At 41.9% G+C, this 14352-nt stretch overlaps 1 protein-coding gene across 1 annotated transcript; it reads right to left on the bottom strand.

Annotated features, from left to right (window-relative positions):
* Positions 1 to 501: 501 nt before the first annotated feature.
* LOC308324418 (ATP-sensitive inward rectifier potassium channel 12-like) lies at positions 502 to 3089 on the bottom strand (the record flags this gene model as incomplete). Its single annotated transcript, XM_080776464.1, has 2 exons — positions 502 to 2521; positions 3067 to 3089. 2 exons carry the CDS (start codon positions 3087 to 3089, stop codon positions 502 to 504), a joined length of 2043 nt encoding a protein of 680 aa, XP_080632590.1.
* Positions 3090 to 14352: the final 11263 nt, after the last annotated feature.

Below are 14352 nucleotides of genomic sequence, written 5' to 3' on the forward strand. Positions count from 1 at the left end.
CCCTATAGGCAGTTAGTGTGGAAATATAGTGGCCCTCTCCATCATCAAAGTTGCCCACCCCTGGGAGGTAGGAGGTAGGAGGTAGGGGGTAGGAGGTAGGGGGAGGTAGGATGCAGGAAGCACTATATACTTTCCCTTGCTATGACCATGCAGTGGTGGGAAGTAATTTATATGTAATAGTATATTTTTGAGGTATTTGTACTTGAGGTTTGACTTCTACTAATATTGTAAATATTATACTTTTACGCCACTACAATTATTTGAAAACTTTAGTTACTTTGTTGATTTTAGATTATTATTACAAAACACACTAGTAATAATTTAATGGGACATTCTGCACTCAATATACTTTTTACATTTTGATACCAAACTTTTGTAATTTTACTCAAGTAAATTGTATATTCCGGGCTTTTTACTTTACTTACTTACTTTCACAGAGTATATCTACACTGTACATTGCAGTAATGACACTTTTACTTAAGTAAAGAATAAAAGTATTGGCTACGACTCGGCCTTATAGGCCATTGAGTCCAGAGGGATGGTGGTGCGCAGAATGTCAAACTCCCTCTGGTGGTGGTCCATGCCCAGTACACACATGACATGACCATGGCCTGACGTCATGGTGGCATTGCCATTGTCCCGTAACATCTTCTGGAAGTCTGCGGAAACCAACGTCATCTTCTCTTCCCTCTCCTTCGCCACGACGACCCGAGAGGGATGGAAGACATTGTCCTCCTCCTCCTCCTCCTCGTCCTCCTCCTCGTCCCTGTAGCTCAGCGCCACCTCGTTCTCGTAGCAGAAGGCGCTGAGCGACCTGGGAACGATGAAGTCTTGGTCCTTATTGGCGGATTTCGATACCGCCGCCGCCGCGGCGGAGGAGGAGGCGGTGGGGGAAGAGGGCCAGCTGGCGGCCTCGTGGATCTCCTTGGCGCTGAGGTGGGTCATGGTCGGCACCTCGTAGGTCTTATGGAAGCGGGCGTAGTCCACCTTGTAGCGGCCCCGGTCTTCGAAGACCACGGACTCGAACCTCTGGCCCCAGAAGATCTCACTGGCCAGGTAGGAGCTGCGGAACTGCGTGGTCATGGCCGTGGCCTCCACCATGCCCTCCAGGATCACCACGATCTCAAAGCTCTCCGTCTGCAGAGCGGCCCTGCTCAGCGCGTACAGCGGGCTGTCCGCGTCCATCTCGTGCACTATGACCAGCGGAGACACCAGGAGCAGCCGGTCGATGCCCGTGTCGTAGCCCACATTGATGTCCATCTGCTCCAGGGGGATGAACTCGCCCTCGGCCGTGACGTGGGAGCGTATGAGCTGGGCGCGCACGTGAGCCTCCACGATGTGGCTCTTGCGCATGTTGCCGATGCGCCACATGAGGCACAGCTTGCCGTCGCGCAGCGCGATGACGGCGTGCTTGGAGAACACGAGCGTCTGGTTCCTCTTCTTGGGCCGCGCCATCTTGGCCATGACGGTGCCGATCATGAAGGAGTCGATGATGCATCCCAGGATGCACTGGGCGATCACCGTCGCCACGGCCACCGAGCACTCCTCGGTGACGCAGCGCCAGCCGTAGCCGATGGTGGTCTGGGTCTCCACGGAGAACAGGAGCGCCCCCACGAAGCCGTGCACGTGGAGGAGACACGGCCGCCACGGCTTCTGCCCTCCGACGCCACCACCGAGTCCACCGGGCATCATCCCCCCGCCGACCGTCATCGTCCCGTCGGGGGGCTCATCGAAGTCCCCGTGTGCCAGCGAGGCAAAGTAATAGATGAGGCCGAAGAAGAGCCAGGAGACCACGAAGCTGCTGCAGAAGATGAGCAGCAGGTACCTCCAGTTGATGTCCACGCAGGTGGTGAAGATGTCGGCCAGGTAGCGCCGTCTCTTCTCCTCCATGTTGGAGAACACCACGTTGCACTGGCCGTTCTTCTTCACGAAGCGGCTCCGCAGGTGACCGGAGCCCCCGGTCAGGATCTTGCCGCCGTTGAAGATGCTCCTCATGCTCCCTCGTTGTTGTTCCTGCATGCGGGCGGAGGTGGAGGAGGCTCCGGACCTCCTCCTGCTGTCGGTGTCCGTCTGGCAGGCCGAGTGGAGCTGGTAGCTGGGGGAACTATGGAGCTGGTAGCTGGGAGAACTGTGGAGCTTGTAGCTGGGGGAACTGTGGACCTGGTAGCTGGGGGAACTGTGGACCTGGTAGCTGGGGGAACTGTGGAGCTCGTAGCTGGGGGAACTGTGGACCTGGTAGCTGGGGGAACTGTGGACCTGGTAGCTGGGGGAACTGTGGAGCTCGTAGCTGGGGGAACTGTGGACCTGGTAGCTGGGGGAACTGTGGAGCTTGTAGCTGGGGGAACTGTGGAGCGCGTAGCTGGGGGAACTGTGGAGCTGGTAGCTGGGGGAACTATGGACCTGGTAGCTGGGGGAACTGTGGACCTGGTAGCTGGGGGAACTGTGGCTGATACCAAGCGCTAGGCTAGAGATCTTCTGGAGCTCCTCCTCTGGTAGGCCGATGTCTGATACGCTGCTGTACCTATAATCACAACCACAGAACGGAACACAATTAGACCTGAAGGCCATTCTACAAAATGTCTTCTAAATCCTGACAGTTTTCTGAAAAACCTCATGTTTCTATATTAGTGGTTCTCAAATTATTTCATGTCAAGGACGGACCCCAGAAATTGTATGAAATTTTGGCTGCCGACCCCCATCTGAAAATATGTTGTTCCAGGGACCCCCCCCCCCCCCTCCCCAGAAGCAAAGATTTGAGTTTAAAACGTTGCTCCGAAAGAATTATATATTGAAAGATTTGTGTCACATTTTCACGATAAAAAGAAAATGGGGGACGTTGACCAAGTGAACTATAAACGTTTTTGATGTTAAAGATTAATATAGCGTCGCAGTCCCGTCCCCTGACGAGCGGCCTGGAAGATAATTTCCAATTCATTTTTCCTAAATCAACTGTATTTAGTCAACTAAAATCAACACTAAAACATTCCAAAACTAAATGAAAACTGTTCAAGATCGAGACTATGACTAAAACTAAAATCTAAATTTGCTGCCCAAAACAACACTCACCTGTTGGTCCTATGTGTTTCCATGGCACCAGTGTGACCAGGAGTTAGGAGGTTTTACTTCAAAACAACACTCACCTGTTGGTCCTATGTGTTTCCATGGCACCAGTGTGACCAGGAGTTAGGAGGTTTTACTTCAAAACAACACTCACCTGTTGGTCCTATGTGTTTCCATGGCACCAGTGTGACCAGGAGTTAGGAGGTTTTTACTTCTCTCAAGGAATCATCATGGCAGTGATTCTGGTCCACACAACAGACAACTGCTACAAAGGGAGATAGATAACACAAATTAGACACTTTTTCCCACCCGGAATTCGATCAAATATAGATGCAACGCTGCAACGCTGCAAGTCCACGGCTGGTGACCTCTTGAAAATATATTTTATTATGTGTTGTTGATCAATGAGGAAGCAGTGAGGGAATAATCCCCAAGGAGAAGCAACATTTCTCAATTTTTTTTATAAAATAGAAATTTGACAATTCCTCATGCACAGGTGTTTTACCTTCTATAATCTAAATGGTCAAAATAATTACGATATTGAACATTTTAAAGCATTAATTTGTCTCCATGTCCACATGGTTTATTTCAGGGTATTCCCCTGAAATAAAGGTTTCAATCAATAAATATATCTATCTATCTATCAATCAATCATGGACCGGCGGTGGCTCAGGGATAGAGAGTGGCTGGATGGAAACCGCAAGGTTGCCAGTTCGAACCCTGTGGGCTCCCCCAGAGTTAGTGTCGAAGTGTCCTTGAGCAAGACTCTGAACCCCTAATTGCTCCTGATGTGCTGGTTGGTGCCTTGCATGGTTTCCGCTGCCATCGGTGTGTGAATGGGTGAATGTAATGCACAATCCTAGATGTAAAGCGCCTTGGATAAAGGCGCTATATAAATGCACCATTTATAATTTTAATCAAGGGTATGTTTAATTTGCATCTTCATTCACTCTTGCTCCCCTTACATCCTACAATTCAAGGAAGGCAGGAGAGAGGGGATGACATGCAGTATATGACACATATGTGCTTTACTAGGTCAGCTACAGTTTAAAAGAAATGTTTAGACTTCCCTATACCCCCTTCAAGTACTTGCTACTTTCTAGTATTCTTCAATGAAAACATTTATTTCCTGTAGAAAAAAATAATATTGTGCAAGCATTTAAATATACTGCCAGTATATATTCAGCTAACAAAAAAAAAAAAACTGCAGTTTCCAATTAAGGCTAATGTTGAGATGGCAGCCGATACAGCTCTCCCTGCCAGCCACAATTATTAGCTATGGCCATATGTGAGGCATATGTACTGTATCTGTTCTACGGGATAATGATAATGATAATGAATTTATTTATATAGCACATTTCAAGACATAGTCACAAAGTGCTTTACAGAACAGGGTAAAAAAAACCAACAACAACGTAGTCACAGCTACAACAACATTGAATGACAGCAGGCACAACATGAAAGCATACACACAATAGAATAAGGTATGCAAAAGGTTATTAAGAGAAAGCCTTAATGTAAAGGTGGGTTTTTTTAGAAGGGATTTAAAACATGACACAGATTTTGCGAGTCTTAAATTAATAGGTAGGGCGTACGTTCCATCATTTGGGAGCCTGAATTGCAAATGCCCTTTGGCTTTGTCTGAGGACCTGAGTGAACGTGTCTAGGCTTATAGGGAGCGGCCAGCATGTCGGGGACATACTGGGGGAGCCTGACCATTTACAGCTTTAAAAGTAAAAAGTAAAATCTTAAAATCAATTCTATAACTGACAGGTAACCTGCAGTGAAGCGTGGCTAAAATGGGGCTGATGTGGTCCCGTCTTTTTGAATTAGTTAGCAGTCTGGCAGCAGAATTCTGAACGAGTTGGAGACGGGATCTGGCCTTCTTCTTACACAGTCCAGAATAAATGGAGATGGAGCGGGACAGCTACACAGCCACTGAGAGCAGAGGGAACAGGGGACACAGGCAGATTGGTTGTGGGAGTGTTGAGGAGGTGGTTGGGATTAACATGAGAAAGGGCTCCATCTCCTAAAACACATACAAATTGGCAGAGGTAATCACCATTGAAGAGGCCCTGGCCCACTGAGCAATAGCCGGCTATTAGTCGTGTGTCTAAAAATGGGATACACACACACACACACACACACACACACACACACACATTTTTTTTATGTTTAAATGCCCTACATTGTATACTTAATCATATCGACAGTGTTGTGCAAAAGCACCGAAAGACAGAACACAATCATGTGACGCCTTGTGAGCTTGTATAGATCTTATACTGTAGTTTTTGAAAACCTTTGGGAAAGTGACTAAACAATATCTATATTCTACAGTATATTTGGATCCATTGGCATTATACCATAATATACTATCGGTTCTTTTTTTTAATGTCCTGAAAAGTAAAGGTTTTGGACAAACTGTACTAGCTTTCCACCTGAGAGTGATGATTTATACAGACTAGTAAGTATGACCTCAGACTTAGCAATCATTGCATCATATTGGAATCATATCTTGTCCATTAAGAATGGAGAGGTTTGCCAGACCGCCACTTTATAACACCGCAGATATGCCTTATTTATTATGGCACATTTATGTGCTTTATGCCCCATTGTACATTTATACAGTATATACACGTTTTACTGCCCATATTATGCTATGCTGACGTGAATATTACATCAGCATATTAGCATATTACTGAAGGCTTCTTCATATTTTATGCTTTGATCATATCTTAGTTTGTCTTTTTATTATTATTGTCATTGAATGTTATTGTATTATTATAGGACCCCACATAATTGCATTTATCTTCTTTTACCTTTAATAGTAGTGACAAATAAACCTTGATTCTTGGAGTATGGATTCTTCTTGCAGCATTATAGGCTACTTACAGTATGTAAACACTTGGATTCTAACGTTGGAAAAGAAAAAGAAAGGAACAAGTATAGGCTAATACAAGATTTAATTCTGGCATTCTAGCTACAAACAGTTGTGGATCAAACCAGGTCAGTGATTCTTCATTTTGGGATGAAAGCACTGTTTAGATTGCGGCATAAAAATAGTTTCATTGATGTCATCACTTGGCACTGCTGGAATTAAGCCAAGCTGATTGGATGCACAAATGGATGCACATTACAGAAATGGGTCTGCATAACACGAATCTCTGTTTATTTCTTTTTTTATTTAATTATCCAGTTTGGTTTTCCACTGCACCAAAACAAGACAAAATTAAGCTATTCTGATTGTTTCTTTAGATATAGCACTTTTCTCCAAAGCGCTTTACATTGTATTTGTATTTCACATTCACCCATTCACACACCGATGGCAGAATAAACCATGGTAGGCCAGTCAATCTATGGTAGGCCAGTCAATCTATTAATCAATCTATTAACCAGTCAATATATATAAAGATAAATAGTTTTAATAGAGGTAGGCCAGTCAATCTATTAAAGCAAATTAGTTTTTCGTGCAAAACTAATGCTTGCATTGATGATTCAGAATCATGAATAACCCCTAGTTTGACACATCACATGCTAATTAAAGTATATAATAAAAATGGAAATATATAGGTTTTTTCTAATGGTACCCCAACTTTCAACCTCTGAATTTACCACAGTTTTTCAATACAACAATTTTTAATATTTAGATGACCCTACGGATCATAAAAAACCTTGTACGATTACTATTGCAATTTATTTTGGGTAAAACCTTAGATTTAGACCTAATTAAGGCACGCATCAGGAGCAGTTCTTGCTCAAGGACACTTCGACACTGTCGCCCCCACTAGAGAACAGAACAGTCTAAAACAGAATTTTCTGTTATCCTTAAATCTTTTCCACAAGTTGAGCCATGAAAGAAATAGATGCCAAGTACATTGGCATCACAATGTACCAAAAGTAAAAGTACTTGAAATGTCCCATTTCAGGGTTTCAAATGTGTACACATCTTTTGAAAATATTTTCACATGGCCAAAATGTGTATGTATGGGCTGAAGTGGTTAATGTATGTTTTGTAATAATAATCAAAATATAACAAAGTAACTAAAGTTTTCAAATAAATGTAGTGGAGTAAAAGTACAATATTGGGATCCGAGATGTATGTGGAGTAGAAGTAAACTACTCAAGTAAAGTAAAACAAATACCTCAAAATTGTATTTAAAGGGATATTTCACTTTCAAAAAAACTTTTGGTCATTGTATCGTCTATAGGCTTATGTGAACACCCCAGACAGTTTTTAAGTTGCTCCATATTCAATATTTCGATATTCGATATTCATTCATATTATGGTCATGCCCATACATGTATGGAGATCTCTTTAACTGTCGGTCTCTACTGTCCCTTCCATGTTTGTCACAGTCAGCAACTCAGCTCAGCTGCCAGGGTCGACCGCTAGCCGACCGGCCAGCTGACTGGCGGGATATATACATTATACCTAATTATAAGTATAAATTATATACATATGTACGCACACACGTATGCATGCACGCAAAATAAATGGGGCATAATAGTTTCACTGAGGAGTATGCATCTCCACAAAGGTTATATAAACTACATCCTAGATAGCCCTATAAATGTAACTTTCAACAAAATGTGTTTTACCTTCAATTGCACTTGAACAATTTTCTGTTGTCAAATCTAAAACAAATGTGTCCATGTGTCACACTTTCAGTCAATACTGAACTATGAATAGACTCCAGGAAGAACATTAGCGCTGTTGGTGTATGTATAAGAGACAACATTTGCACCATGTCGCTGTTATTGCAGTTCAATAAATGTTGCCTCCAGTGATTTAATGACGGGGGGGAAAAAAGCAATTTGAAATGCTTTATTACAAAGAGTGCAAACACACTAATAATTGTACTAGTTGTTAGTCCAACTATAGTTATTACAATAAAGGACATTGTACATGGGAAATGTAGCATAGGAAGTGCAGTTAAAGGACCACTTCACCACTTTTCAACCTATCTTCATAGAATAGGTCCTCACTAATAATCATGATAAAATGTGTCTCATAGGAGGGCTGTGGGCAGTTTAGAAACCGTCTTCCAGTGACATCATCATTAGGCAGATTTTTTTTTAAACAAGATTCTTTTCCAAAAATGTTTAGATTTTCATTATCGTGAGAACGATGGCTTCCATTTTCACATTGCAACTTTGCAGGACTATAGAAAGCCTGCAGTTTCTATTAGCTTGTATTCCCCATCGATGATGTCACTGGAAGACGGGTTTCTGAACTGCCCACAGCCCTCCTATGAGACACAGACCGAGTAGAAAGAAATTGCGGCATTTTTTTCAGGATTATTAGTGAGGACCTCCTATTGTATGAAGATAGGTTGAAAAGTGGTGAAGTGGTCCTTTAATAAGCTGCTTGACCAGTTGTCCACATGTGCAAATTGGCATCATGGGCAAGGAGGCTTGGGATAACTGTTTAAAGCCTAGCTCAGTGGTCTAGTAGTGCACCCTCTATTTACTAAATACATGCTCTCTCTTTCCACGTAGAAAAACCTTTCATTGGTCTAGTAGTGCACCCTCTATTTACTAAATACATGCTCTCTCTCTCTCCAAGTAGAAAAACCTTTCATTGGTCTAGTAGTGCACCCTCTATTTACTAAATACATGCTCTCTCTTTCCAAGTGGAAAAACCTTTCAAAGTGTCCTTTTCACCACCTTCTTGAGCTTCCAGAAGCAGCAATTTTATTTTGTTTCATATACAGCCTCAATTAAAATGACAGTTTTCTGAAAAAGCTATGTTTCTATGTCAGTCGTTCTAGCAGACCTACAAGCTCGTAGCGCGCGCTATGAGCTTGTAGATCTGCTATTTTTCTCAAAATACAACAAATCAAAACTTATCAATCACAGTACAATTTATCTTATTTTTATTTGACCGCTATTGTAAGTGCAAAAGACAAACTTTCACTGCAGGCAATTAGTGTATTCAATCAATTAGATTGGTCATGTATATACAAACGTGAATTGTGTATTCCTGATGTGTCTCACAGGTGACAGGCAGATTGGCAGAGTATAGTCTGACTGTCTGCATGATCATAATCATAACTGCAAGTTTCCAGTGCTTCAGGTGACACTGTCCTTTACTGTACATTGAGTTGTGTGGAGTTCTGATGAAAGCCTATAAACTTTCGCACAAACAAAACCACAGCTTACTGTATGTACTGTAGGAGGTCTGCATTTCAAGTTCCTTAAAATAACAATCTGATATTTAACACAGTATAACTCTTAACAAGTGACATTTCTACATGGATTATTATTGGGTTATTGGATAAAATATAATACTCACCCTATAAGAGTGTATTGCCCTTTTATTCCACTTAACTACACATCTTTTCCGTTTGAATTTGTGGCTTCAGTAATTATAATGAAAAGCCTGTCCTGCCAGTGTTCATTCATGGCAAAGGCTCCATATTCTTAAGTCTCTGTTTTGTGTTCCTTGGGGGAAAAAAAAACGTCACCCACTTCTCCTTTTCTGAGCTCCTTTTCTTATTCCATTCTTGTCATCGTTGATTTGTATAAAATTATTGTTGTCCTTGTTTCCAGATCCTTCACATTATCCCTGTGTCCTATAATATAATACTGTGCGCTGCACTCTCCTGGAAACGCTGTGTCAATCTCCTCTAGCTCTGCAAAGCATGTGGGTTCGAGGGGGAGGGAGGCACGGACAGGAGAGAGAGGAGAGCAGAGGAGAGCAGAGGAAGGGGAGCAAAGGAGAAACATGGGTGGAAAAGAGAAAGAAAGAAAGAAGAGATGAAATGAGAAAAGAATATATAGGGAGAGGAGGAAAGAGTTAAGAGGTATAAGGGGGCCTGTTGATCACCTTCTCCTCTGTGTCGTTAAGCTGTGGCACTGTTTTCATCATCACACCTGGTGCGTTCATTCTAAAGAGTGAATGAGATTACATGTGTTTTGTGCATGACGGTCAACATTCATAACTTAGGCTACACTTTATCAAGGGAGAATGGTACTGCTGTACTAACAGTTGAGAAAGGAGGAAGATAAACTACGGTATGCATCGTTGGAAACCAATTTGGTCTGGCTATAATCACTGTGGTATAAAAACAAAGTGTATATATATATATATACCCACAGTCCACACACACGGTAAGATCCTGGGGATTCATTTAAATCATATGGATTTGACTGACTATACTCTAAAAGGATGATAGATCATACTATACACTATTTTGCATTACCATGGTCACGCCATTGCAAATATAGCCTTATATGTAACAAATAAAATCACATGTGCGTCCCCCCCCCCCCCCAGCACACAGTATAGAGCCATATGGTATGGGGATTTCTGCTGGTGCGGTGCTGCAGTGAGAACTGCGTCAGAACTGTCAGAACTGACTGTCAACTAAGTACACCCATATATCCCTATGTGGCACTGACAGCTCTCTGCTGAGCCTGGAGGGCACATATCTGCTCTTTAGAACGTTGTTTTTTTTTTTTACATAACCAATCCATTTATTGGTTATGGTTAGATCAGAGGGCTATACTTCCGACGTGTGTTTCCCCCTGATAAACAAGTTTATTTATATACTTGTTTCATTAAATTCATTTCAGCTTTTACTGTTTTTTTTCCTTTCTTACAGCTGGTTTATGTTATGTACTGTGTAGGCTACTGTACCGGCCACAGATTATACATTTGAAGCTTAATTCCTGACCCTTCTAGGGGAGTTCTGTCTGTGATTGATATGATCAAGTGGATCTGTCGTGCGTGTTCCCTATAGGCCTAGATGTAGGTCACAAATGGCGCTGATGATGAGACTTTATCCAAGGTGATGTGTGTACAGTATTAGTGTACAGACTGTACGTACACATGCTGGCTCAGAGTCACTACTATTATATAACTTGTACGTATAGGATAAGGCCAAATGCACAAGTTCAGTAAAAAGCCAAGGATTGTGTGAATTAAGGCTCACATACAATTTAGGCATTTAGCAGATGCTCTTAATCCAGGGCGATTCTTATGAATCATACGTATAAGCTAAGAACCTAACAGTGGAATATCTATCTAATGAAACTATAAGTGTATAGTACACTATAGAGTGTTATGTCTACATAAAGTGCTATTTAAGTTACATAAGTTGAGCCTACTGTATGCTAGGAGGTCGAGGCTATAGGGCAAGTTCAGTCAGACAACTCTTAGAGTGAATTTAGAATATATATTTATTGAGCATAATTGAGGGGTCCCAGATATAAATGGCATTAAATTGGGGTCAGTATCCTCTGCATGTCAACCTGGGGGTCCTTTTCAAATGGGGTCTTGCCCTGAACATTAATTTCAGGGCAAGACCTCGACCTCGCGCATGCCAACTCAGCCCCCAGCCTGGTACCCTAGTCAAAATATGGCCCTTGAGGAAAATGAATTGGGGAACCCTGTACTAGGCCATTAAAACTGCGACCCTTCGGTCGCAATAAATGCTTTATGTGCTATGATTATTGTTATAAATCATTATGAGTAGTACTTACTTATGAGTGCTTATAGCTGCAATTAGCCTATACATTGTTAAAAGCAAATGAAAATGCATCTATACTTGACCTTAAAAGTCATTATAAAAGTATAAAAGTGCGCAAAGAATGTCTATTAGAAACAAAATCACACCCGTGTGAAAAGTGCAGGGTGTGCTCTTATCATCATACAATACATCATCTCATTTCCGGCCAATTATAATTTGCGTCCTCACCTTCGTCTTCAATGTTTCTGTTTACACAAACACCAAAAGCTGGACATAGGAGGGGATATTAGCCCCCCTCAACAATAGAACATGTTATTATGTTTTACTTGTTCCCTTGCAAATATAATCTAACAGCAGCAGAACTTCCAGAACAGTTGATTTCTCCTTTCATTTCATATTCCTGTGAGCTGTCCTTGATTTACCTCTGTGTTGTTTCTGCTATACCTAGAAGACTCTGTACTCGTATCTCCTGTTTGCCACCCCCTCTCTTCGTTCCACTCTGAATCCGTCATATGTGGACAGACACCCACCCACCCTCCGATTCAGAAAGAGAGAGACACGTTGAAAAGAGGCCACCCCTACTCTATATTTTACACCAGAGAGAGGGAGAGAATGCAGTGGGGAATCAGTGGGGAAAGCAAAATGGATCAGTTTCCATAGAAACGGATTTGCTCATTTCGTTCAGTTACATATTCAAATGATGTTGGAGACTAAACAAAAAATAATGTTTCTCAGATGTTTCCAGTTAAGACAATTTGGGAAGTGTCGGTCTTGATTTTTCTTCAATACTATGTATCTGTGTGTCAACACTCCCAAGTTATAATATGCACTGCAGTGTCAAGTTTGCTTTGAGTTCCACTCTCAGCTTCTGTATTCTGATATGATAACCCTTAGAGTATATATTTATACTCTAAGTGATAACCCCATTGAACTCAACCAAATAAAAGCAGAGATTACGCATGATTAGAGCTATACTGCCTGTAACTGTTTTCTGATGCTGTGCATCTCTCTCCCAAAAGCTTTAACCCTACAGAACACCTTGCCCGGGTGATTTTCACACAGACAATTATGTTTGTGTTTTTCATGTGTGATTTTTAAATGTTTGTCCATGTTATGTTTTTAGTTTTTGGCTGTTTATGTTTCTTAAATAGGTTCTACGTTTTATGTTGCACTGCCAATAACTGAGGGGAAACGGTATTTCATGTGCTTTATGTATGAAGTACATGGGAAAATGACAAATACATTCTGAATAGATTCTGATTCTGATAACGTTGCTGATATCTGAGGTGGGTGGGTCCTTGGGTAGCTTCATGATGCTCAGTCTAATATATTGTATTGTTCTTGTATGAAGTATTGCTAAACGTTTATTTTATTTTTTTATTTTATGATGTAATTTTTATATGGAAAGCACTTTGGGTCAACTTCTGTTGTTTTTAAATGTGCTAAATAAATAAAGGTGACTTGACTTGACTTGATGTATGGAGCTGACCTGTTCTGACATCCCATATGTTGATCTGACCTCATCACACTCAACATACAATCCATATATGGCCAATGCACTTCTCGCCTGGTATCTTACTGGTATAAAAAATGGCCAATTTGCTCGTCCACATATTTAATGTTTGTGTTAGGACAAGAATCTACACTTTAGCCAAAATATTACAATGTATTATAATAATTTACTAGACCGGTTCCCATTGGGAACGATGCAAGTCGGCAACAGTGGCCAGGCCCGGAAATCACAATGGGGGAAAGACGGAGGACATTTAAATGCACCTTTATTACACCACTGAGGGAAACACCAAATAATTACACTGTTTATTGTCTACAAAAGTCAAATCAAATCGAACTTGCATGTATACAGATTGGTTGAAAAGTTCAAACGTTGGGCATGCATGTTGACATGCGTAGAAAAAAAAGAGAGCTTGAGGTTATTTTGGCACAGCTTTGTGTCCAGCTTAAAAATGGACAATATATTGTGGAACTGCATGGCTTCTCTCTATAATGCTACTATAGCTCCATGCATCTTTATTCTCTGCTTCCAATACAAATTGAAACATGGGTTTAAAGGCCTTTAATCCTTAATCCGGAAGTATTCAAAGCAAACGGGGGCGGCCTGCTGATGAAAACAAAGACAACATTGGATGAGAGTCATTTTCTTAAACTCAAATCCTTTAATATGCACAAATTTGGGCATGTACAACTTCCTGCTCTCAACTGCGCATGTTTCTTTCCTTCCATGGATGGAGCAACATGGCGTCCACCGTACGGTCTTCGCTTCTCGTCCTCTTTAGATATAGTCCTTGAAGGAAGGCAGGAAGAGCATGCCGTCTAGTGAGCTTAAGTAGTCCGCCCAATTGGTCAGCTGACTGCCACATCAGCGAATGACATGTGGGTCTCTTACACACACTGAATACACCCACATAGTAAAGCAGCATATTAACCCCTTGAGTATATGTATGCGCCCTTGAGCACGGCATGAAACTACGTATCATTTCATGCAGGGTACAAGGACATTTTTTTGACATCATTGATGGAAAAGGCACGCTCAACTCAAACAGTCTTTTAAGGATTCAGGCGTGTGCTGGGTGCAGATTCGAAAGGGAACATGTAGAAAGAGAATAAAAGATGTCATAGTAAGAGTCTTATTTAATAATGTAGAGAGGATCCGCAGCAGCAGTCAGACCAGACAAATGTGTTTCGGCGCACAGGCTTTCGTCAGTGTCAGTTTAACTATACCTCTCTGATGACGTGTGATCTACCCATGGACGGTGTTCTCTTCTTGGCTCTGGTATGAGTATTGCAGGGGATCTAGTTT

This window comes from Protomyctophum bolini (assembly GCF_963924005.1).
Source record: "Protomyctophum bolini genome assembly, chromosome: 11".
NCBI lineage: Eukaryota > Metazoa > Chordata > Actinopteri > Myctophiformes > Myctophidae > Protomyctophum > Protomyctophum bolini.